Raw genomic sequence first — 26012 nt, forward strand, 5'->3', positions numbered from 1 at the left:
TATCAGAACAGGACACCACTCAATTTGTGGCCACCCCAGAGTCTCTCACAGAGGGACCGTGGAGGTTGACAAAACATTCCACTTTCCCTGGATAAGGAGGGTACTTGATCCCCAGAGGGACTATTACTGGCTGCTGGTGTGTCATATCTGCCAGGAAACAGACTGGATCCATCCACCCCTTTTGAACGTGGGGTGGTGTCACAGGGAACCTTATCCCTATTAAAAGGGCTGTCCATCATGGATTCTTTGGTCTCCTCCTCTTCATCTAAGAAGAAGAATCAGAATTCAATTAGGATGATGAAGAGGAGGTTGAAAGGAGGAGGAGAAGGAGGAAAAACTGCTCACATGCTTCTACCTCCTCCTGGCTTTGCAGGCATAGTGGTCGAGGCCAGCTCGAAAACTGCCGACAGGAAAGGAATCCTGTATCCCTCCCTGAGGACTGACACGGACCATGGGTCCGCACCGTTGTCCCGCCATGCTTGCCAATGGTATTTGAGGCATCCCCTCATCTGTGGAGTGGGAAGGTGTAGGGAACCTCGCTTCCTATCTCCTTCTGGGGAGACAGCTTGAGCGGCCTCGTCTTGAGCCCGAGTATTTTGCCTAAAGGAGGCCCGGGCTGGGGCACCACCTCTGTGGGAGGGCCGCGAGGACTGATGCCAAGAAGGGGAGGAGGCCTCCTGTGTAGCTGGTGGCGTAGACGGGTAGGCCTCGTCATAGACGGGTAGGCCTCGTCCAAAGACAGTCTCCTATGTGGAGGGCGTCTTGTTGCTGGCTGCTTAGGCTCAGCCGAGTCCTTCAGTTTCCCCACTCTCTCCATGGTCTCTGCTACCGTCTGTAGGGGGAACAGGGTCTCACCCCACACCGGAGCATTCCGAAGGAACTTGGCCTCTCGTTCGGGGAGTCTACAAGGGAGCCTGTTTAGAACTGCCTCTCCTTCTCAAGATCCAGTTCGCCGTTTGCGTCAAGGACTGGAATGTCAAGAATTTCATCGCCTTGCCCCCAGAGCGTATAAGCTCATGCATTAGGGCTTGATTCCTAGGCACCAAGAGATCGTGGGAGAGGTGAAAGCCTGCTAAAGTGCATGCCCACAGGTCCAACCAGGAGGCCACATTGATGATGTCCTGAAACGTGTCTTCCATCATAGTGGCCTCTGCCTGTGAGAAGACCACGCGGGCAGTAAGGATCCTGTTATCCATACTGCCCTGGCTCAGAGCCGCAACGGCTTCTTCCATTGCTCGAAGCCCTGCAGGCAGCCCGTCCGGCACATAAAATTTCTTCTGGGTCCTAAGCCCGGGCAGGAGCTTGAAGGACCCTTGGGCCCTGAGGGAGTTCTTGTGTCCCGAGACAAAATGGTTGACGTGGTCCATGCCCAGGGACACGTCTAGAGCCACTGGTAGGGTCAAGGATGGTTTCGGCTGTATAGGGTTGTCCACCATCCTACCCAAACCCAAAAGCCAGACCTGCTCCGAGAATGGTTTGGGCTCATCCAGTCTGTGGTGATGCCGTATAAGGGCTAAAACTTTTCTGTATGAGAATGCTTCATCAGGTGAACAATATCCAGCATCCATTAAGCCCACTACCACTTGATCTGCCGTGTCGGTTGATTCTTCGATCACGGACGGATCCGTGGGGGCGGTCGTATCCCTGGCATCTGGCCGACTCAACGGAGCGGCTATCTCCATCAGGGATGGAGCCCTCGAGGAGGAGGTAGCCGTCATGGGCCTACCCCCTCCCGGAGGAATCCGTGGCAAGTGACTGCCATGTTGGGCAAAGGCACGTTAGCGGCTCCAGCAGCCGCCAAGGCAGGCACTGGAACGGCAAGAGCCATGTTCAACCCACAAGGGGGAACTAACTTACCCAATTTTGCCCTCTTCTTTTTGGAACTCTTCTTCTTCTTGCTCTTTTTCTTAGCAACTCTAGCCTTCTTCCTAGATGGGCCTGAGTTCGTGCTCGACTTCTTCCTCTTCGATTTCTTATTCCTTTTCTTGATCTCCTGGTCGCTGGAGTCTTCCGATGACGAAGAGCTGGAGGACAAGGTATCGTCCGAGGAAGATGAAGAAGAAGAGGAGCTATCCGAGGACCCTAAATCCTCTGCCACCAACATGGGGGCTTGCAATTGTGCTACCGGGGTGACGGATTGCATAACATCAGGAGGTAGCAAAACAGAAGGCGCCGGAGGCGTGAGCAGTGACCCACGTGAGGCAAACCAGCCAGAAAACTCCTCGTCTTACTGCATGGGTGACCTGAAGGGCCTCCTTGGCACCGTCCACACAATGGAATCCGGGTCAGAAGAGCACGTGGCTCGTCTTTTCCTGTCCTAGTCGCCCCCTGAAGTCGCTGGACCTGAAAAACACTGCCAAGGTGGTGGGGAAGGAGCTGGTGTCCCTGAGCTCCCCCACACCGGATCCTCACTCGAGACGGGTCCTGCGGGCACCAGAACCTCCTCTACCGAAAGCACTCCCGGAAAAATAGCAGACTCCTCACTCATCTGCGTAGGCACAATGCATTTGCATTTACAGAATCAATATCAGACTCATGGGGAACAACAATGGACTGTTTCCCCGCAACGGACTTACCTCGTCCCCTACTCTAGGTAGGGGAAGGGGAACCGCTCTCAGAAGGAGCTGAAGGAGACGTTATCGGAGAACCGAGACCAGGCTTCTTCGGTGACAGCTTCGATGACTTCTTCTTGGTGCCGTGCAACGTCCATTGGAGTTCCGGCCAGGACTCACACTCCGGACACGTGGAATTAGGCGAACACACTCTGCCTCGACACATGGTGCACAACGTGTGCGGATCGACGTTAACCTTAGAGCGCCATGCCCCGCATGACTTACCGGCCTTGGCACCGGGACAACGGCATTGGGATTCCATGAGGATAATCACATGCAACACAAGTAAGGGATAGGAACGGGAAAACACAAAGGGAACACATAGAACACAATGGTGGGTCGGACGGGATGTGAGAGAGAGCGGCGAGATGTGATCTACGCCACGACCAGATGCTTACTGACGACAACGACCAAGTAACGCACCCACGCGTTGACCCCGGGTCGCCTCAGGGCACGTATCCCTCGGACACGGAGGGACCCGACAAGGGAAAACGGAGATAGGGGGGACTGCGCAAAATTCTTGGTTGGATAGGGAGGAGATCCCAGATACTCCTAAGAAAGTAGTTCGAGGTAAGTACTCGGTGTTACAGCTTCGATGACTTCTTCTTGGTGCCGTGCAACGTCCATTGAAGTTCCGGCCAGGACTCACACTCCGGACACGTGGAATTAGGCGAACACACTCTGCCTCGACACATGGTGCACAACGTGTGCGGATCGACGTTAACCTTAGAGCGCCATGCCCCGCATGACTTACCGGCCTTGGCACCGGGACAACGGCGTTGGGATTCCATGAGGATAATCACATGCAACACAAGTAAGGGATAGGAACGGGAAAACACAAAGGGAACACATAGAACACAATGGTGGGTCGGACGGGATGTGAGAGAGAGCGGCGAGATGTGATCTACGCCACGACCAGATGCTTACTGACGACAACGACCAAGTAACGCACCCACGCGTTGACCCCGGGTCGCCTCAGGGCACGTATCCCTCGGACACGGAGGGACCCGACAAGGGAAAACGGAGATAGGGGGGACTGCGCAAAATTCTTGGTTGGATAGGGAGGAGATCCCAGATACTCCTAAGAAAGTAGTTCGAGGTAAGTACTCGGTGTTGGAACAAATCTATTTTAATTAAAATTTTTAAAATATGCCGGACTGAGAGAATTATTACAGACAGCTCAGCAGTAAATACTGAAGAAGTGGATGAAAGTTTCCATATAATAACAATTTCTCATATTTGTGGATGCCTTTTCCATTTTGGGCAATCATGCGAGTACATAATTAGAGACACTGGTGAGCGCTTCATGTACAATACGGATGATAACTTTGCTCTTAAAATAAAACGCTTTACAGCTTTAGTTTTCCTACCAATCAAAAATATCATTGAGGCCTTTAACAATCTATCCGATCGTAATGATATTCTTGATGATTTTATACACTAATTTAAATTTGACTACATTGGTACTAACTGTGGCAGAGGTTCTCATCAAAGAAGAAATAGACCTCTTTTCCCCAATCCAGATCTGGAATGTGAGAGAAAAAACTTCATCCAATATCCCATGAAGCAACAATGCTGTTCCTGGGTATCACACTCTAAGCTATGAATATTGTTGGGCCTTGGGTAAGGAAGAAACTATGACACAAACAAAAATATCCATATATGTATTAGATAAGGAGACTCGGCAAAGAAATAGAAAAAATACAGTTATTGATAAAATGCTAAAGAAATTGGTAGAAAATTATGAAAAGGAAGACTAGGTTTTTTATGCATGTTTCTCATAGCCTTCATTCTTTTCAGTTTACTTTGTATAAAAACTTATTTCATTCTCTACTTTTTCTATAAACTTGTATGCACTGAATCAAATATTCTATTAGTGCACTATAAATCATCTTTAATTACTGGGAAAGCTAATGGGTTACAGTGAAACAAACAAGGTAAACAATCAAAACATTGAAATGTATTGGTTGGTCGGAGGTTTTACAGTAGTTTTCATGGGGTGAAAATTTATGGGGAAAAAAATTTTGTTGGGTGAAAATTTTGTGGGAGGAATATTCGGGTTGGATTTTTTGGGTCACAGCTGATTACCCCCTTCCTCTAGCAACGATATTCTTGCTTCCATTCCACAATTACCAACAAAATTTACACCCTGAAAAATGAAGGAAATGAATACGTTTGACAGGAGCTGTCTATACAACCATACACAAGAGCAGCCAAAATAAAAATGAAGGCTCTAACTGGAGAGGGGCGAGACAAGGCACCCTCACCAACTGGATAACCGTTAAGCTTAGTATCCAGGTTTAATGACCGATTCCATCCCGCGCTGAAGTAATCTTCTTAATTAAAGGATGAGGGCTTGTATGTCATGTAGGAACAAACAGTCTTTCCCCATCAGATTTTCCCCCCATTCCTAATTGACGATGATATAGCAAAATGTGCAGTTGTAGCTCATGAGTTAAGTTTAATATCTAGCAAAGCCCCAATTTGTCCTCATTAACATTCTCCTCTGCTGCCCAAGACTGAACCTTTAAGGTGGGTGATTTAAGGCATTAAATTTGGACAGGCATAAAGTTGGTCACTTTGTGATTGGCCAGAAACACAGCACAAAATACAGACACCAGGCTTTCATGGCATATCTTGCACATCTTGTATCCCTTCGACAACTACAGCTGAGTGGACTTCTTCCTAGGACGACAACGAAGAAGAGCTGAAAGAGGAAAAATGCGCATGTTTCTTCCTCTTTTCAACCCTCCCATCAAGCTCAGCAAGTGGAAGAGTCGAAGTCTGAGAAACCCAGATGACGACGCTCTCCCAAGGGGAGAAACCACAAGGGTTGCTCCAACAGGAACCACAATACAGTACTGTACTGTAGAGCACTGTCAAAGGGAAGGGTAGTGACACTTATAGGGAAGCAGAAGCCCTAGACCACCAAGTACTAGGGTTGAAGTAAAGCACAGGGGAATAGGGGACAGGTGTGAAAGGCAAGGGGGTGACCAGGTCCAGGAGATGCACGAGGGAAACCCCACTCTAGCAATGGGGCAACATGTCCTTTCGGCCCCGAGGATGCCCTACTTGCCGTAGACATCAATGGAGTAAGAGACACCGTGGACACACTGACCATGCCCTTAACTGCTAGTATCACCATGGGAGCCACTGGCACTGGGGAGCCTAGGTGAAAGATCTAAGGAGGCCAAAATCTTCCTTAGGTCACACTCATTATCAGAATTAGCACAAGCAGAGAACAGCCTCCAATATCCGAAATAGTGTGGCCAACACTGAAAGAACCCTACGTGCCACTAGAACATGAAAGCCTGCTGACATAGCTCCTAGGGCACCTTGGTTCTGATACATACTTGCCAAGGAACGAGCCATGGGTATAAGCACAGGAGTGGCAGTAGATGTATTCAATTAGTGAAAGGCAGAAGCAAAGCTCTCTTCCTCCCCACCAAAGTATACGCCTGACTTGGTACAGGTTGCATCGACCTACACTAGAACTATAATGCCCCTAGCAAGAGCACAAAGAGTGTGGATCTACAACTTGTTAAAAGAAAAGTACATGCATGTAAAGTCCATCCTTCCACATATGAATGTCTTGCATTCACTTCCAGGTAGAAAAAAAAAATGAAGTTCCAGAGCACATCAGCATCTCTGAACTCGATGCACCCAAAAATATAAGTGGAGAGACTTGAGAGGTAAGGGGCAGGGCTCTTCACTCTCATTCCCACCTGTCACTTAACTGCTCATTAAAACTATTTAATGGGCACCCAGTCATGCTGAAAACATTCCTTACCTAAAGGACAATGGTTTGTATTTCACAAAGGAACAATAAAGGATTAGTATTGAACTCTGAGTAAGTAATACAGTATTAGCCTAATATAAAGTTACAGTACTTATCTTTGCTACAAAAATGTAAAAGAAACTTACTCTTTCTCCATTTTAGCAGTGAATTAAGGACATCGGTCAGAAAACCAGAAATATTTTAATTCTTCTTCTGTAACAACGATAGTTCTGAAAAAAAAAGGGGTTAAATATTAACATGAATACTAACTTATACCAGGTATTCATGATACGTACTCTGCAATACTAAGGAAGCATAGACTTTTTAAGAATATTTGATCTAATGAATAATTTTGTACAATAAATTGTTGAGAATGGATGTTGACCTGATTCTCATTCAAGAGAACAACAGGCTCAACCTATTTATGTAATTTGGAACAGTTCAAATGTAAAAGATCACTCAAAATGCCATTCAAGTCTGGTTGAGATTTTATGTACAGTATTTTGCTTAAGATCTCAACCAGACTTGAATGGCATTTTGAGTGATATTTTACTTTTGAACTGTTCCAAATTACATAAATAGGTTGAGCCTGTTGTTCTCTATACGGAACGAAGGAGAAACCCTGGTTCAATGAGAATTGTTGATGCGTTTATTTGGAAAAACAGGAGGTTTATCATTTTTGGAAAGGTAACTGATCAGATTTGACTTAAAATAACTCAGCTGATAGCTGTCACTCAGAGAGTTTATGCTTCATTGAAAAAAAAATACAAGTTAACATTAACAAAACTATTTCTGGTACAGCCTAGGAGCATAAATAGAGGGCTACCCTTAAATCTGCAATTTTTGGTGTTCACTCAACAGATAGCTCTGTCACTCAATGTCCAAAGGAAAATGCAACCCTTTTAGCTGATATGTTTAACAGTATGCTGAGTAATGAGAAACTTAATCTTCCCATTCCTGTTTTCCTGAGGCTAAACTTTATAGTTGAGCTTTTTGGTCCATGAAATTAAAATTTTCTTACTAGTCCTTGATGCTTATGGAGTATGCCCAAATGGTACTTTCTTTGTTTCTTATAAAGACTGTTTACTTCTTATTTCGCAAGTTGTCAGTTATTTTTCCAAAGTTAGTGAGAAGAGGATCTTATAGCACTTGTTGGAAAGTTGGTAATGCTACTCATTTAGGTAAATGTGTTAATAGTTACTCTAACCCTGCTGATTTCAACCCAATTTTTATAATTTCCATATCATCTCAAGTTTTTTAACATCTTTTGGTAAAATGTCTAAATAAATATGCTGAAAGTAATCATCTCTTCCATAATTTGCAGTTGGACTTTTGCAAAGGACTTGGAGCATGTGATGTCCTTCATACAATTTCCAGTGTTGTACAGAAATCTAGTGATTGTGTTAGAAAGTTTGTAAGATTGGTCTTAATTTTAGTGCTGCCTTTGACCATGTTAATTATGAGGCCCTTATTTTCAAACTTAAATGGATGGGTCTTTTCTTAACTTCATTATTGAATTAAGTAATATATAGTACAGTACAGAGTTGCTATTGGGCACTATAGAAATGAGGTATCTGGTGTTCCTCAGGGTAGTGTTTTTGTCCCGTTACTTTTCATACCATGTATGCATATGTGGCTTGACCTTGAAAACATACCCGTTGCATATACAGAATGTATATCTACAGTTGCAGAATCCAGAAGCACAGCCCCTTGAACTAGCATATCTTTCCATCTAACGTGAATCGCAGGTATTTCCTTGAGAATGAGTGAACGGGGATCTGGAAGTACGTATCCTTGAGGTCTAACTATATCATGAAGTCCTGCGGTCTTGCAGCCTGCCTGACTAGCTGAGTCGTACCTATCTTGAACGGGGTTTGTTGAACAAACTCATTCAAGGCTGAGAGATCAATGACTGGTCTACAGCTTCCAGGTGCCTTTTCCACAAGAAATAATCAACTGTAAAACCCAGGGGACCTTTCCGGGACCTATTGGAAAGCATGCTTCTCTAGCATGGTTTGGACTTCGGCCCCACAGACCTGTTCCTTCGCGTAGGAATCTGACATCGTCGAATGGAGGGTCAGGAGGGCGATTGTGTGAATGGAACCATGTACCCCTCTCTGAGTACGGAAAAACCAAGGTTCAGCCTCGTGGAAAATCCCCCTCTGCCATCTGCTCTTTAAGCATCCTCCTACCGGTGAACTCGTCGTGGGAATGCCTTCCCTAGCGGGATCGTCATCGTTTACCTCTCTGGCCTACCTTGCCCCTCTTCAAGCCCTTGGATCGAATTGGACGTTTAGGACCTTGGGGTTGCGATGACTTTCTCTTCTTCTGTGAACTTTTCTTCGACCCCTGGCTCTTCGTTGAAGACGATATCTTCGGTGACGGGACCGTGGAGTAAGGAAGTGGTCATAGCCCTATAGAGGAGGGAGTTCTGGTTAGCCCTCCTCTATCTGTCTGCCACTGCCTCAATGTCCTCCACGTTGAAAAGGAAGAGACCGTCCATCGAGGAGCTGTGTAATCTCATCGCCTCTCTCTTTGGTACCTGCCGGTGGAATTTTGAGATTACCGTGTCGTGTCTCCTCAAAACCCAGTCGACGCACTGGTTCACGATGTGCTGTGTTAGGAACTCCAGGGTTCTACCTCCTGAAAGGATTAAAGTCAACAAAGCCTCCCTCCTCTGAGAAGTAGAAAAGTCCTCGCTCTTAACAAGGTAGCATACTGTTGCTAGCCAGTAGTCCAGCCATGAAATGAATTCCAGAGAGCAGAGTACTTTGCAACCAGTTCTATGTTGGGCAAGTCACCCGCAAAGAAGTGCACTGGCAAGGTCGCCTGTTTAGTCAGAGAAGAGTCCAGAGTCCAAAGCCAGAATTGCCGGATCCAACGGTAGAGGAGACGGATCATCTTCTATGATCTCGTAATCCTCTTCTGTATGTATGGAGGAGGAAGTAACCGAGAGGAGTCCACTGATCGAAGGGACTGTGAAGCTCTTTCCATCTAGTCGTAAGCCCTCTTCTTTGCCGCCTTAACCCCTCTTGACTAAGGTAAGGCTACCATGGTCTTGGTGTGTCATAGACGCCAAGGACTGTGTACTTGCCCTCCATTAGAACTTAATCTAGTTCCCCTGGAGCATTAACCTTCCTTATGCAGGAGAGGACTTGCAGAAAGAGATGGCCTGTGCCTTACTGGTCTAGGAAGAGATCTTGGAGCTGGCGTAAAAGGGTTCTTTCTCCTCCGAGCTAGTATTCATAGCAACCTGGGGAGGGTCGAGATCATCACCATAGTTCCTTCTCGAAGAGGAATGAGCTCTCGGAGGCAGACTGCTATGGTCCGGTCGCAAGGAGAAAGACGATGGGGTCGACCGTTATTCCCTTTCAAGTTGATGCTCGCCAATACTGTAGTGCCAATTCTTGGGGATAGTCTTAGTGTACTTCCTTTCTCATGGACAGATGTTAAAATCCTCAAGAAAGGGAGGACTCTCCTTCCTCTCTGTCTCCTTAGGCCCTGCACCTTCAGAGGGAACGGGGGGAGGAGCCACTGTCACTGTAGCCAGAGGCTCAGGCCGGTTCATTTCTATAGGCAACAACCTATAGTTTTCTGAGAATATGATCCCCTGGGAGATCTCGATATTCTGCTCTTTCCTGGATGAACTGTGTCCCTTGGTGGGGGAGTAATTGCTTTCTGATTTCGTTTCCTCCTCTACGGGACAATGAAAATCACCCACAGTCTCTTCCAGATAGGGTCCAGGCTGTTTTTCAGATACTTCTGATACCTTGTGGACACCTGCGGAGAAGGAGGCCTGGGGGCAGCACAAGGAGGGACCTACCTAGCAGAACTATTACGTCTAGGATCAGTAGGGCCATTACTATAAAGGAATGGTTGGAAGTTTGCAATGAAATAAAATAGTGGTTTGTGTCTAGGAAAACTTTAATGGTTTGTGGCTATGAAATAAATAATTTATACACTGTATTGTTATTAGCAACTTAATTTTGAATACCCCTCGGTGCCCTCTTCCAAAAAAATATCTTAATCTGTTATTATTCCTTCCCAGGTATTGACAGCAGCCCCCTACACTCAGTAGGGAGAGTAAGGGAAGTTTATCCTTCACAATACTGTATGTACAGTGTATAGAAAAGAGTGAGTACATCCGTCCCTGGAATTCAATGTATCGCAAAACATGATTATCTCGTTTGATAAAAATAAATGATGCATTGCTCAAAATGGGTGAAACGAGAGAAAGTGAAGATATGAACTTAAGTTTCAAAGCTCAGCTAGAATATGTTGTCATTAGAGAAGTTTTGACATCAAGCACGGATCTTCTTCAGTATTCTCAGTCAGTTGAAAAAGAGTTTTGACAGTTGGAAACTCGAGTATCCAAGATTTCATCAACAAGGCTCAAAATATTGCTACTCCACATCACCAGATCACAAAAGGTGATTCCATACTAGAACTTAGTGATGGACAAATTTTTTTAAATGTTTGCCCCAGAACCAAGTGAACGTAAAGTGGCATAGAAGAGTTCTTTGCGGAGATAGCCAAACTTTTAAGTGTCATAAACGTTAATAGTTAACAGGAGCTATTGAAATGGCATACTGGTACTTGCCCAAATAAATACATGGTTAGGTGTGCGTTTGTTTATACTTGTACTGTATTGGAACACTTATGAGTGTCCCACCTGTGAATAATTTCTTGTTTATCTTGTTACCCTGATGCTGAAGTTTTACGTAAAGGGATGCTAATTTTGCCTTTAATTTTTTATTTGGATTGACGAGTCAATGTTAATGTAATCCTAACAATTTTTTTTTCAAATAAATATTTTTTGTTTTTATGAATACAGCATCTCATTCCAGTTCCTTACACCAATGTGCTCCCCTTCTCAGCCAATGTTTTTTTTTCTTAGTTTTTAATTATAATATTCCTTTTCACCTAATGTTCTTATACTTTTCCTTATGATCAGCAAGCTAAAGGCAGGAGAAGCAAAGGGGTAAATCAGGTTCTAGCTGGGTTCCCTTACCCAGTATAAATCAAGGGGTGATGCCCAGTGCTCCGTTCTTTTGACCTGTTACCTAGATTTTTAGGTATTCCACTGTTGTATATTTTTTGTGTAGTGAACGTCAGGTTGTGGTTGGCATTCGGACACTAGGCGGTTAGGGTGCTACCTTTGGCCACAGTCCTCAAACCACTGCAACGTCTGGGGGCGGAACTGTCGAAAGAAGATCGATCCCTCCAGAGACCCCCTGCTTCACTGCCTGGACAAAGTCCATGAGCCAGGGAACATCTTTCGAGAACGGAACTACTCCCGATTGGGCCCCATAAGCCTGTTTCCTTGGCTTACATGGAGTGCCAAGGAATGGGAGAGCACAAGAGGATGTTGACTTGTGCCCTTCCCTATGTTCAAATACGCTCAGGATGTGGGTGCTGTCCACATGTCTAACTGAAAGATCAGTCTGCGCAGGTAAAGCTACCTTACCTTGCAATGGAACATGCTATTCTTCTCGCAAGGTAGACCGAAGGCGTAGCGAGAAGTGATAAGGTGCGCTTGTGAGCACACCCCTCTCAGAATGCACAGGTAAGGTGTAGTCTACCTGTGCTTGCCTGTCTATCTGAGCATAGCAGACAGAGCGTGCTATCAAGGTAGAACTCGCCTGAGCTCTAGACGTTGCTTCTTACGCTTGCAGGTCTTGATGGAAAGGCACGCCCAAGAGAGCAGTACGCGTAGCCAAGGTAGAGTACATACCTTTGTCAGGCAGACTAGCTCACCAGCCCACCTCGCTGGGTGGTAGGGTATGCAACACTGTGCAAGAATCGTCCACTAGACTTAGGTAAGCCCGATCCTTTGCTAATGCGTCATGGAAAGAAACTCTCCTACTCGCCTTATTTGCAAAGAGAAAAGACGAGCTTTCTTCCTTTCCCGCAAAGACGAGGAAGGCCAGACAACTGCTGAGTGCTTGCACACAGGCAGTGAGCAGATTCTACCTTACGAGAGGTAGAAACCAAAGGAGCAAGCTCCTGAGAGTTTGCCCTTACATAGCAAAAAACGTAGGACGATGGCTAGGGGGATGGATCGCAAGCAGCTGCCTACTTCCATCGTCATCCAGCTCCGAAAAACTGTTCTCCGATGAAATGGAGTGGGGCATGGACGACTCCAATACCCTTTGGTGGAATCCCCAGTGAGGAGACCACTCAGGAGAAGGTTGTCTCTCCCACGAGCGAGAACGATGATCAACCCCTTTTGCCCCTAACAAGAGATCTCCCAGGGAATAAGAAGACTGCTGGATAGAGGCTGGTGAAAGGAAACCCTCCCTTGGAAGGGAAGGTTGCCCAACACCTGTGGAGGATAACTCTCCTTTAGAAGGGAAAGTTATCCAACACCTGGAAGCAAACTTCCAGGCAGCTCACTCTGATTCCCAACTGTCTGAGTGAACCTAGGCAGAAGATCCACTCATGAACTGCTCTTGGAACGTAGCCAAAGCTAGTCCCAAGGTTCAACCTGTCACTCTGCTGACAAGTCACTCCGAGGAGTACTTGTCAGCAACTGCTCACTCCCGCCCGCCAAAGCAGAGGGAACAGTAGGATGAGCAGGTGCACGTGCAAGAGACTATTTCGGTCCTTGACCTACAGAGTCTCGAGGGAGAAGATGGGAATCAACCCCTAGGGAGGATGCCTGCTCCAGTTTTGCCTTTCCTTGCATGGCGAACCTGTGAGCCCAAAGGAAGGACACAACAAATGCACAGCATCGTCAGAAAGTGACTCCCCTACCCCAGCAGCCGGGGCTGCTTTGCTAGAGGAAGCAACTGAGACTCAAGGAACATAGGGTTGTCCCAGAGTCACATGGGTGCCACTCAAACTCAACTGACCCCCAGAGGGAGCCAATTAAGAAGAGTCAAGATGGTGAGGTCAAGCTGACGGAGTTTGATGGCGAGGTTTCTTCCCTTTCGAGGATGACTTCCAAAGGGAAAGAATCCCTCTTAGCCTGACATGGAGACTCCTATGTGCAAGAGTGACCCCTATACGCAAGGCTAAGACCATGAGGATCAGTCTCTAATGTCGATATGAAAGTATCGCAACTGTGCCCTTCCATGTCGGGACAAAACCGCATGATTATAGATCCCTACAGGCAAACACACCTGAAAAGAAAAAGTTTTCAAGGAAATTTCTAGCTTTTTAGGCCACTTATTGGTGAAATTTTATTTGGTTTTCATAGGGGAGCACGACAACGTCTATACTCCACTGAGTCAAAATAAAAAGTGATGGTTGTTTACTACTGCTAGTTTCAGCTATCGCCCAAATAGTACTTCTATGTAAAGAGCGTAAGATTTGTATATAGTAGTCCCCGAACAAATATTCAATTTATGTCAGTTCCAATCTCCTAAATGATATCGTATTATACTCCTGTGTGATACTGGTGTATAGCAAATTTGGCGTCCAGGACCCACAAGGTTAGGTTAGGATACGTGCCTGGTTTTCAGGTATTACAGTACAGTACAGTACATATTTTCCCAATCAAAAAACTGAGGTGGTGGTTTGCCATAAAACACACATGACCTATGTGTTTTTCAAACTGTTTTTGGTGTAGCCTATACATTTCTGCTACAGTATTAAGACAACGTGCAATGCACTTCTTAATTTTTGTGCTTCAATGGGATATGCCCTAATTGTTACATGTGGAAAAAGCACATAACCAATTGATTTCCCCCAATAATAAGGATCAGAAATGCATCAAACATAGGATGAATAGCAGGAAAAATATATGGCATGAAATCAAGGCATCATATAATTACCCCACACAAAATCTTCAGTTTCCCACTTGGATCCCTCAAAAAATTTGTTTCACAGTAAAAGGAATGGGGATGGGTCAGAGAAGCATACGACACAAGATGACAGTTGGAAAAATATATGGTTCGTGTATTTGAGAGGAAATTAAAGTATCACACCAATATGTTGCATTACGACGGTAGGAAAAATTATTACAATGAAAGAGTTAGCATTCATAAAAACAGCTATACAAATTCACATTGCAATAATATGATTCTTCAGGTATTCTTATTTACACTCTTTGATTTTTCCAACCCACTTTCTGCCATGAACATTTTCCCATAAATTCTCAGTTACCAGGTAAAATAAAACATTTTAATTACTTTATCTTTGTGTAATAATGGAACACAATAACCGTGTCCGAGGGTTAGCGGTGGTGCAAGGTGGAACCACCCCATAATTAGGCACACATAGATCTACGTAAGGTTAGGTGGTGGTACATTAGCTAAGTACATATCCCTTTAATTTCCCAACAACTCTAAAAAAACAGGAGTTTTTACGAAGGACAAACTTATTTTTGTAGAGGTGCTATGTGGTTTCCAAGAAATTTCCTGTTTCAAGCAAGAAAGGGGAATCCAATAGGACTGATATTTGGTTTTTTTATCATGGGGAAACTAAAATGGTATTTTAGTTAAGTAAATGATTCCTCTTTAAAGTGACAACAAATCATTTCCAGGAAGATCATGCATGGGAGCCTTTGCATATTAGCAGCCAGCTCCTTCTATGTGCATGGAAAATGGGAATTTTCTTCACATTTTCTAGTTGTTCATAGGACATTTTTCTGCAAAGCCTCTACACAAGAACACCACATAACCTAACCTATAAAACAGGTCTTTCCCTAATTACCTAACCCTCCTTAGACGGTCGTCATCATAAATACAGGTGGCCGCTATCATACATACACCCCAATGCATGAAAAAGTCGATTGGAAAGAGGGAGCCTTTGTATATCCGCGGCCAGTTCCTCCTGAGGATTAAAAATGGACGTCAACTAACCTAATTTTTCCCCCCTAACCTAACCTACAAGCCGTGTCCTTACCTACTTACCTAGAGGGGGGGGCTAACGCACCCTGTGACCACCCTTATATTGCCGTTTTCTAAGTTAGTCATAACAATACATACAGGTGGCCGCTATCATACATACAACCCGGGGAAGCAAGTTCGTGTAAATAAAAACAACCAAAGAGTCATATCAACACTAAGTGAATTTGTAAATATTTACCAAAAATACAGGCTACGGTCATGTTTAAAGTCAACTGACTACGGTAGAAAAACATTTTCATAAGTTTCTTGTTAAAACATACCCTTTGGTAGAGATATAAGGTCAGCAGGTTCTAATCTACCTTGGTGTGGGGGTAATTAACCATCCAGCAATGTACTATAAATAGACCATTAACAAAGTCTGAGTACCCTATACTAAGGTACAATGTTAGCCCATTTCAATAGATAGGGACGATCTATGTACAAATTTTGATGTTAATCATGAAGGATTTACCCCATAGTACATACACTAAACGTTAGGTCTAGGGCCTGGCAATTAGCATAGGTTTCCACTGGTTCTAAATTGAAGTACTAATGGTACAAGAGGTATATCTCTTGTTCTTCGAAATCAAAGTAATTAATACGATTTTACACTAATTATGTACAGTATGAACATATTATTTGATTCACGAATTAATATTACACATATTTGGTATATGCACTTTACAAACCCTCACAATCTAGGCCTATGTTCCAATAACAATGGTGGTTTAGGGACTAAATATGTTGGTTCTCGAGTTAAAACAAATTAACGAATAGGTATAAAAAATCTTTATATTGCATAGGCATCAATTCACTTATGAATAGACAAAAGGGCTTCAGAGACAACGTGGTGTGACCAATCTACTTAATGCAAGAGTTAGTAATGTTTTGATTGTGATTTATTTTCCAGTTCTGCATAAAACTTAACGATGTTATGTTGATGTCGGTAAAAAACAAAAACTTTTTAGCATGTTAACTTACCTTTTGACCAATCTCTTTCCTAACTGAAGACTTCCACAGAAATTTTGTTTTTAAATTATTTACCAAAACGTAAAATCTAATGATGTACAGCAGTTTTCCATGCGTAACTCAAAATCAATATGGCGTATTGTTTTCTTGTTTAATGGTATAGCATACAAACCACGTGTTTCATTGGCGCGGAATACAAATATGAGTGGTTTTTAAATTCGTAGATTTGTCTGTCATTTACCTTTAACTATAATTGCGAGTAATTTACACTGACAACAACGCGAACACCTAAAGGTATACGGAAGACATTGGTGAGAGATGATACTATTATTATTATCATCATCATTATTATCATTATTATATATATATATATATATATATATATATATATATATATATATATTTATTTATTTATATATATATATATATATATATATATAATATATATATATATATATATATATATATATATATATATATATATATATATATATATATATATATATATATATATATATATATGAATAATATGCTTAGAACCATTAGATATCATCTTGGAAACATTGCATTTGTAAAGAAGATTCTGCATGAATATTCTGTAAGGAAACTTGTGATAACCTGTTATTGCCAGGATTAACTACTTGACTACTGCAACACCATCTATTACAATCTAACCAAAGTGCGACTTAAGACATTACAAGACTTATAAAAGGAGAGAACCAAAACCAAAGATATTAAGGGTTTCAAAGGGAAACTGAAGACTTTCTTATTTCCTAAGTGGTTCGATAATGAGGATTTGACAATAATCAAGTAATATGCGGAGTGAAATGCTGAAAGCCTTAGAATGTATACTATAAAATGAATTATGAAAGGTCTTGTAGAGAGTAGGGTTCCCATGAAGTATAGGACCAGAAAAGCAGCCTTTACAGTAAAAAAGTAAAAGGTGTCACACCGAAAAAGGATTACTCCTATACTATTTAAATTACTGTACACTGGCTCCCTATTAAATAGAGTTTAAGATATGCGCAATTTGAAGCGCATCTTCATAAAGGCACTCAGCAGAAAGCTAGACCATTTCCCTCTGCATAGTCCATCTTCCAGATACCTATGAGAGAATTGATCTAGAAACTGGTCCATCTGTCCCACTGTAAAAGATTTGGCACAAGCAAAGCTTTGTGGCGGGAGTCTCGAGAACAAACCCCACACCCTTGAATCTTACTTTCTGACAAATATCTCTACAAAACAAAATTTCCCCAGGCTCTTGGACAGAAGGAACAGTAAAACAAATCATAATTTTTACATGATGGGTATTGGACGTCAAATTTTCGAATGTTTAAAGAAAGGTGACAGATAGAAGATTGTCTATGATTAATGGCAATCCATGGGCGTTCTCCATCATGAGGCTCAATACTACACAGTATTCTAGAAGTTTTTTCATAATCGGGTAGTTGAATCAGTAAAACTTCAAAAGTTCAAACTCGCAGCATATGTTTTTGTGTTGAACAGGCTGACATAAGTTCTTTTATAGTTTAAATATGAAATATCTGTTTCAATGTTGTTAATGTTTTTAAAATATTTCATTTCAAATGTTCATTACTTCTTATATCGTTTATCTATATCCTTATTTCCTTTCCTCACTGGGCTATTTTTCCCTGTTGGAACCCTTGGGCTTATAGCATCTTGTTTTTTCAACTAGGGTTGTAGCTTAGCTAATAGTAATAATAATAATAATAATAATAATAATAATTATAATTATAATAATAATAATACCTATAATAATAATAAATACATAAATAACAATAATAATAACAATAATAATAATAATAATAATAATGATAATAATAATAATAAATAATAATGATAATTACAATAACAATAATAATATTAATAATAATAATAATACTAATAATAATAATAATAATAATAATAATAATAATAATAATAATAGACATGCTAAAGTTTGATTCGGGTACTTCGATGTTTTATTCTAGCTAATCTGAAAAAAAAAATTGCTTCACAAAATAAAAAGCGACGATAGCTAAAGTGTACTAAGTATCTAGCGAAAATCTTGATTAAAAAAAACAATAAGTTTTCTATCCTAGTATAGAAGGTAATTTAAAAGTTTGGAATGCTTTCCTTTAACTGATGTTCAGGAATCAGACCAGGTTAGGCCTATCAGTAATTCACTTATTATTTCAGGTCCTTGAACTCTTATTTTGTATCTAAATAAGAGTTATCTCAAGTTCGGATCAAGTTGTTCACAATGACCCTAAACAGTGGTGATTCCAAGACTATGAAAGCGGGAGGGTCAGTTCAGGGCCAACATAGATGTGAGGGGGCATATGAGGCTAATTGCAAGCAAAATGAATCTTTGCGTAATAGGCGTAGGAGTTGATGATGATAATAATATGCATACACACACACACACACACACACATATATATATATATATATATATATATATATATATATATATATATATTACATATATATATGTGTGTAGTGTAGTGTGTATGAATCTCTCTCTCTCTCCCTCTCTCTCTCTCTCTCTCTCTCTCTCCTCTCTCTCTCTCTCTCTCTCTCTCTCTGTATATATATATATATATATATATATATATATATATATATATATGTATATATATATATATATATATATATGTGTGTGTGTGTGTGTGTATGTGTATTATCATCATCATCAACTCCTATGCCTATTACGCAAAGGTTCATTTTGCTTGCAACTAGCCTCCTATGCTCCCTCACATCCAAGTTTGGCCATGGACTCATTACATTATAGAGATATGAAGGAAGGTTAAGAAGGCACATAGTCGACTGACATTAATAAATTCAAGAAAGATAAAGGTATTAGGAAGATTGTAATTGTAAGACATAGTTTTCCAAACAGAAGTGTGGATAAATTAATTAATGACGAAGTCATCTGGGTAAAGATGTGTGCACGAAAGGAAAGTTATATAAAAAAAACACCAAATATTCCTAGCTTAAAAACGGAACAGAACCAAACACTGATTCACAAGTGATTTCAATCTCTTTTGTTTCCTCAACCACTCTTAAAGATTTTTGGACAAGATGGGGTGGAAGTCTCTTGAAACGAATTTATGAATACAATTTTCTCTATAGCAACTTAAAAATGATATAATACCTATTCATTTAAAGGTTCGTTCCATCAAGAATTTAGACGAGTTACAGTAACGTTAGAAAATCTCTGACAAGTAGCTTATCTATCTTCCTTCTCCTTCCCTACCGATGACAGGTGAAAGGACGTTGTTTATCCAAAAGCACACAGTTATCCATCCTTAAAGTACTCCCTTCAAAATCTCATTTACACATTTCTACCTTTCCATCTGTTCTGCGTAGAGAAGAGAAAGGAAGGGTTGGGTTGGTTACAGGAAGACTTTTAACCTGACTAAACCCATTGGATTCTTCTCTCTGGTTACGGTTCCTTATCCCTTTGCCTACTCACACACTGAATATTCTGGCATATTCTTTACATATTCTCCTCTGTCCTCGAACACCTGACAACACTGAGACTACCAAACAATTCTTCTTCACCCAAGGGGTTAACTAATGCACTATAATGGTTCAGTGGCCCCGTTTTCTTCTTGGTAAGGTTAGAAGACTCTTCAGCTATGGTAAGCAGCTCTTCTAGGAGGACACTCCAAAATCAAACCATTGTTCTCCTAGTCTTGGGTAGTGCCATGGCCTCTATACCATGGTCTTTCACTGTCTTGGATTAGAATTCTCTTGCTTGAGGGTACACTTGGGCACACTTTTCTATCTTATTTCTCTTCCTCTTGTTTTTTTAAAGTTTTATAGTTTATGTAGGAGATATCTATTTGAATGTTACTGTTTTTAAAATATTTTATTTTTCCTTGTTTCCTTTCCTCACTGGGCTATTTTCCCTGTTGCAGCCCCTGGCCATATGATATCCTGCTTTTCCAACTAGGGTTGTAGCTTAGCAATTAATAATAATTGTAGACCACTAACGTAAAGCATAAGTCCTCCACAAATTGTTATGCGTGACTGCACATTGCTATTAGCCTATGTGAGTACATCAACAATAGTTTTAATCTCATGCGATTATCATAATGTTGCTAAGGCAAAAGAAAGGCTGATACATAAAAATTCTTTGGGATTGACCTAATATCCATACAGGTTAGTACTTAGTGGTAGTATAAGCTATCTAATGCAGCCTAATTCTTCGATTATCATGCCTACTGTCAAATTCGTCAAGAAAACCGTCTAAATCAATATTCTCAGAACGGACACTTTCAATAGACAGAAGTGCAATGTTACTCAATTTATCTCTGGTCATTGAATGTCTAAGAAATCTTTTAACTAATTTCATCTTTGAAAAACTTCTCTCACAAGAAGCACTCGTAACCGGAAGAGTGACAGAAATCAACAATGATTTGTATAGAAAGTCTAATGCAGCCTTATAGGGACTTAAAAATGACAGGAACTGTGTTATTAATATAGGCTGCATTGACTTTCTTGGGCAATTTCTTGACTGAATGTGCCTTTGCATATATCCAGTACACAGTGCTGAAATACCACAAGAAATTGTACCTGAGTTTTTAGAAAGGAATAATACACACACATATATATATATATATATATATATATATATATATATATATGTAAATATATATATATACATATATATATATATTTATATATATATATATAGATATATATATATACATATATATATATTTATATATATATATATATACATATATATATATTTATATATATATATATATATATATATATATTCATATATATATATATATATATATATATATATACATATATGTATATATATACACATACATATGCAAAAAAAGGGGGCCAACCTTAGGACCAGCTGAAAAACTGGGCAGGACATGGCCCTCCCAGCCCCCACCCTCACCCCACCCCCCCTAGAATCGCCACTGACCCTAAAACAAATGATTTATCGTTACCATCTCTCTATAAGTAAGTGAAATTAGTCTTTTACATAGTCCTTTACATTGGTCACATTTTCTAGCAATTCCTCCTTTATGCCTGAACCCCAGCTGGTATTGCCCTTGGTGCTTTCATATTTTCAAAGCCATTCTTACCTATGGGGAGATTTTTATGATTATATGAACATTGAATATTTCATGTGAGATAAACTAATGCGCAAGGTAATGTAATCAATGTAAATATAATTTATGATGTGCCCAACCACTCATACATACACACACAGATATATATATATATATATAATATATATATATATATATATATATATATATATATATATATATATATATATATATTTATCATAACCACGAAATGAACGATGAAAAGACTTGATTGGAGTTAGTACATTCGTCTTAATATTGACATTGACGGACTCGCTATGAGAATAAATATACAATGATATTGTTTTCATTAGGGAGAATGGGATCCCTCAGCTGCGATCTTCTTGGTAATTCCAAATAAGTCAGATTTTACAAAAGAGGATAATAAAGGATTAATGGAAACAGACAAGGTCTTGGGTTCAAATTGACCTTGGGTACAGGCAATTAAAAAGGGTTCGACAATATTTCATGTTAATTATCGAATCCGTCTTAATTTCCTGTACCCAAGGTTACAATTAAAACCTAAAACCTTGTCTGTTTCCAATTAATCCTGTATTATCCTCTCTTCTAAAATCTGAATTATGTGGAAATAAGATGCTAACAGCTGAGTGATCTCATTGTCCTGTATAGACATGATATCATTGTATATTTATTCTCATTGTGAGTCCGTCGATGTCACTATACTCACTATACGCTGTGGTATGGCCTTGCAGATATCATGCATTGTCAATTTCCATGGCAATACCATGGATATCATATTAACTTCATGGAGTCTATTGAAATAGTTTTAAATTTTTTAAATGTAATACTTCGTTTCCATCAGGTATTTTAAGTAAATTTTATTCAGATTATTCTTGGTTAAAACATAAGTTTCAATAATAAAAACGTAAATGTGGCACATTTCTTGTCCGGTGTTGCCAGATCTGAGTTTACCGATCATGTACTTTATAAGAGGATTTAAAAGATCGCGGTTAATATAATCAAAGGTACTCGCGCTTGGTCAGCCACTGGGATAAGAATAGACTGTCCAGCCGACTCCTTAAATGGCTTCACGTAGTACACGAAAGTACTAACTCCAAGTCTTCTCACTTTTCCTTTCGTGGCTATATGTACATATTTTATGCTCATAACGAGTCAGCTTTGATGATTTCTACACATGTGTATATATGTAGAGATATACAAAGACACAAAAATAAGTATGCATGTGCAGAAATTACCAGAGCTGACACGTTATGAGCATAAAATATGTACATTATTATAGCCACGAAAGGAAAAGTAAAAAGACTTGATTGGGGTTGATACTCTCGTGTACTACGTAAAGCCATTTGTGGAGTCAGTTGGGCAGTCTATTCTCATCACAGTGACTGACCAACGCGAGAAATCAGAGTATCCTTTAGCTATAATGACCGCGACTGTACATATATTATACATATACTACATATATATATATATATATATATATATATATATATATATATAGAGAGAGAGAGAGAGAGAGAGGAGAGAGAGAGAGAGGAGAGAGAGGAGAGAGAGAGAGAGAGAGAGAGAGAGATAAATATATATATATATATATATATATATAGAGAGAGAGAGAGAGAGAGAGAGAGAGAGAGAGAGAGAGAGAGAGAGAGAGAGAGAGAGAGAGAGAGAGAGAGAGAGAGCTTGTTTATTAGCCTTTAGAGCACAACTTTTACAAAAGATCTCACTTAACAGAAGATAGTATGCAGCGATATTTTTGTTTGTAGATGTCTTTCACAAAGAATTTAAAGGCAATGAAAGTAATTATTATATATATTAATGATAGCGACAGATTCTTTTCTTTATCTTCAAATAATCATAGAGAACATATCTTTCAAAAAAAAAATAACCAAGTACTTAGATAAGAAATTGCTGTACTTACAATAAAAAGCAAGCAAAGTAGCAGAATGCATACATCCAAAAGCATCATATTGTGTCCTTATCAAAGAGAATTGTTAAGAATTCGGAAATTAGTCAATAAATGTTTACTTCGGAATGATAAGCCAACTTATACTCCCTGCTTGACCCAGGATGCAGTAAAATGGTGAAACTTAAAACTAACAACTAACCACCTCTCTCTTTCCTCTATCTCTTTGAATGCATTTAGGATAAAAGGCAAAGGTTAGCTCAAGAGAAAGTTTAGTTTTAGCATGGAAATTGCTTTCGTATAGTGAAATTGACGTAATCTAGGTAGGCTACTACGTAGCTATGGAAGAATGAGTAAGCAACGTTGCACATAGTTTTTATACACGGCAACTGCTGCTGTTGCCCTAGCCTAGAGTGACCTGGTCAAGGAATTCCAAGCGAAAGTAATTGGGTTCGGGAAGGTAAATCCCCTTCATTCCCAGTTACCCTTTCCACTCCAAGGAAGCAGAAGGGCTACTAACACACACCCCAGACGTTAAATAGTGTTTTGTTTATATTTCATGGGGTTGTTTTATAAAATGCAAGCTAAATTAGTTTAATTTCATGCAATATTTGTGGTACAATTATATATTTCATTTTTGTTCTTAAACTTTAAAGAGTAATTATAAAAAGGTCATAGGTAAGATTTTTTCTGATTTTTTTTTTTTCGTGTCAGAAATTTAGAATTCAAGGACGTTTAGTCTATTTTCTCTTCGGCATTTTACCTTTGATACAATCTATGTCCTAATTTAGAATAATGTAAGCTGATATGGAAAATCTAAATAATGTGAGAGAGAGAGAGAGAGAGAGAGAGAGAGAGAGAGAGAGAGAGAGAGAGAGAGAGAGAGAGAGAGAGAGAGAGAGAGAGAGAGAGAGAGAGAGAATATATAATGCACGAAAGATGACGGGATTCAAATCAGTTTTTCAGTAATACTCGGTCGACTTTATGACATTGATATAAATATCACATATTCGAAAGTTCATTTGTATGGTCAAACGGAATAATTATATAGCATTTTATTTTTATTTTATTTTAGCATTATCCTTAAACATAAGTTTTTTAAATGGTTATATCCCAAAATTCTTATTGATAATTTAGAAGTGCTCATTCAAATACCCCTTTAAATATAATCATGCATAATATTAGATTATATCTCAACATAATAAATCGTGTTCTTCATTTCGACCTCTAAGAATTTCTAGGACACATAGGCTAGGACGATTTATATTTTATCAGGGTTTCTAGGATAACTAAACTGAACAATTGCATACTTCAAGTTATGAATTATGATATCGAAATACTGAAAAATACTAAATTATAATGAAAGAAAAAATTTACATTGTATCTATAACATCTTTCAGATATTTCATGGCAAATTTTTGAGTTTCCAGAGAAAATAGCGATTGATTTGTTTAGCGTTGTAAGAGTTCAAAGAGTAATCTAAAAAACATAGAAAAATAAATGACATATAACTAAAATGGACTGAAATCACGTTCACAACTACGGACTGATATAAACATAGCTCACTATATACCATATATATTTTGAGAGAGACCAAAGCAAATACAGTTTCATAAAAACACCTCTATTTTCAAGAAGGGAAAGTTTAATTTATTTTAGATTTTAACAAAGTTGATACATGAGTACCCTAGTTTTTCAATTGATAGAAAAAAAAATAGAAAAAGAAAATGTAAAAATAAAATAACGCAAAAGTAAATCGTGAAAGTTGGTAGAACCTGCGATAGGTTTGTTACAAAAAGTCTCTAAATTATTCAGTAAAATGAAACATAAATATGATGATAGTATAAGGGTCGTGACAATTCATTTCGTTCAATGGCCTTTGTCCAAATTCTCTGTTGGCGTTTTATCAATAAAAAAAATTATGCCAGGACAGATCTAGAACAAGATGCTGATAATGAGACAGTAGCAGTCATAGACTAAAACCTAATTACAGCAAGAGATATGAAGCACCAAGACACTGGCAGAAGCTCTAAGCATACTGCATGTGTGAGCAAAATAACTAAATGAATCTCTAAAGTAAGACCTTAACTTCATAAAGAAAGGGGGAAAGGTGTCTAGAATGACAAAGCAAAAAGCAAAGTGTGAAGGAAATTTTCAATTAAAAGTTATTAATGGCAAATTTCATTGTATTTACGATCCATATTCCTGGCGAATGACACTCAAAACAAATTTGATACATATCAGTAAAATATGGGGTTCTAACAAGGGGGTTTCTTACCCTACAATGGCAGCAGCTACACGCTAGGCGAGCAGTTATTACGGCTTCAATAATCATCTGAGCTGTCCAAAGCCTAGGATTTGCCTGGTAAGCCATAATAATGCACATAGACGATGAGACTAGCGTTACTACAGTCATTATCTAGTGGAAAATTCTAAATGTTTTTATTGGCTAAGATGAACCTCTATTACATATTAGATTAGCTCAGCTGAAGATCTCTATTGAAATATATCCTATAAAACAGTGTTTCCCAACCTTTTTCAAATGATTACCCCAAAATTTCATTTCCAACTAATCAATTACCCCATTGAACATATACCCGGTAACATCGGATGTTATTTTACAGCCACCTGATGAACTGTATGGATCATGTAGCCCGCTATTGGCTGCTTATAGTTAAGGATCCAAAACAAATGCAAACTTTTCCATTTTAATGGATATCAAAATGATATCAAATTATGGGAATGTGAATAACTCAATTTCAGAACATTTTGATTACCCTCAAAATACGGGTCCAATACCCCACTGGA

The 26012-nt window shown here is 39.9% G+C and overlaps 1 protein-coding gene across 2 annotated transcripts in view; it reads right to left on the reverse strand.

The window, feature by feature from the left end:
- Window positions 1–16378, reverse strand: part of LOC137618164 (uncharacterized) — a 77170-nt gene extending 60792 nt beyond the window's left edge. Inside the window, exons 1-2 of one of the 2 annotated variants that reach the window (XM_068348214.1) lie at window positions 16206–16378; window positions 6537–6620 (exon numbers count right to left, since the gene is read on the reverse strand). In XM_068348214.1, the coding sequence (XP_068204315.1) occupies window positions 6537–6547 (11 nt within the window). In that variant the 5' untranslated portion in view covers window positions 6548–6620; window positions 16206–16378. Of the gene's footprint in view, window positions 1–6536; window positions 6621–15505; window positions 15809–16205 lie in introns of those variants that run through there. The other variant, XM_068348215.1, reaches the window with a different exon arrangement.
- Window positions 16379–26012: the final 9634 nt, after the last annotated feature.

This window comes from Palaemon carinicauda, chromosome 24, assembly GCF_036898095.1.
Source record: "Palaemon carinicauda isolate YSFRI2023 chromosome 24, ASM3689809v2, whole genome shotgun sequence".
NCBI classification, from domain to species: domain Eukaryota; kingdom Metazoa; phylum Arthropoda; class Malacostraca; order Decapoda; family Palaemonidae; genus Palaemon; species Palaemon carinicauda.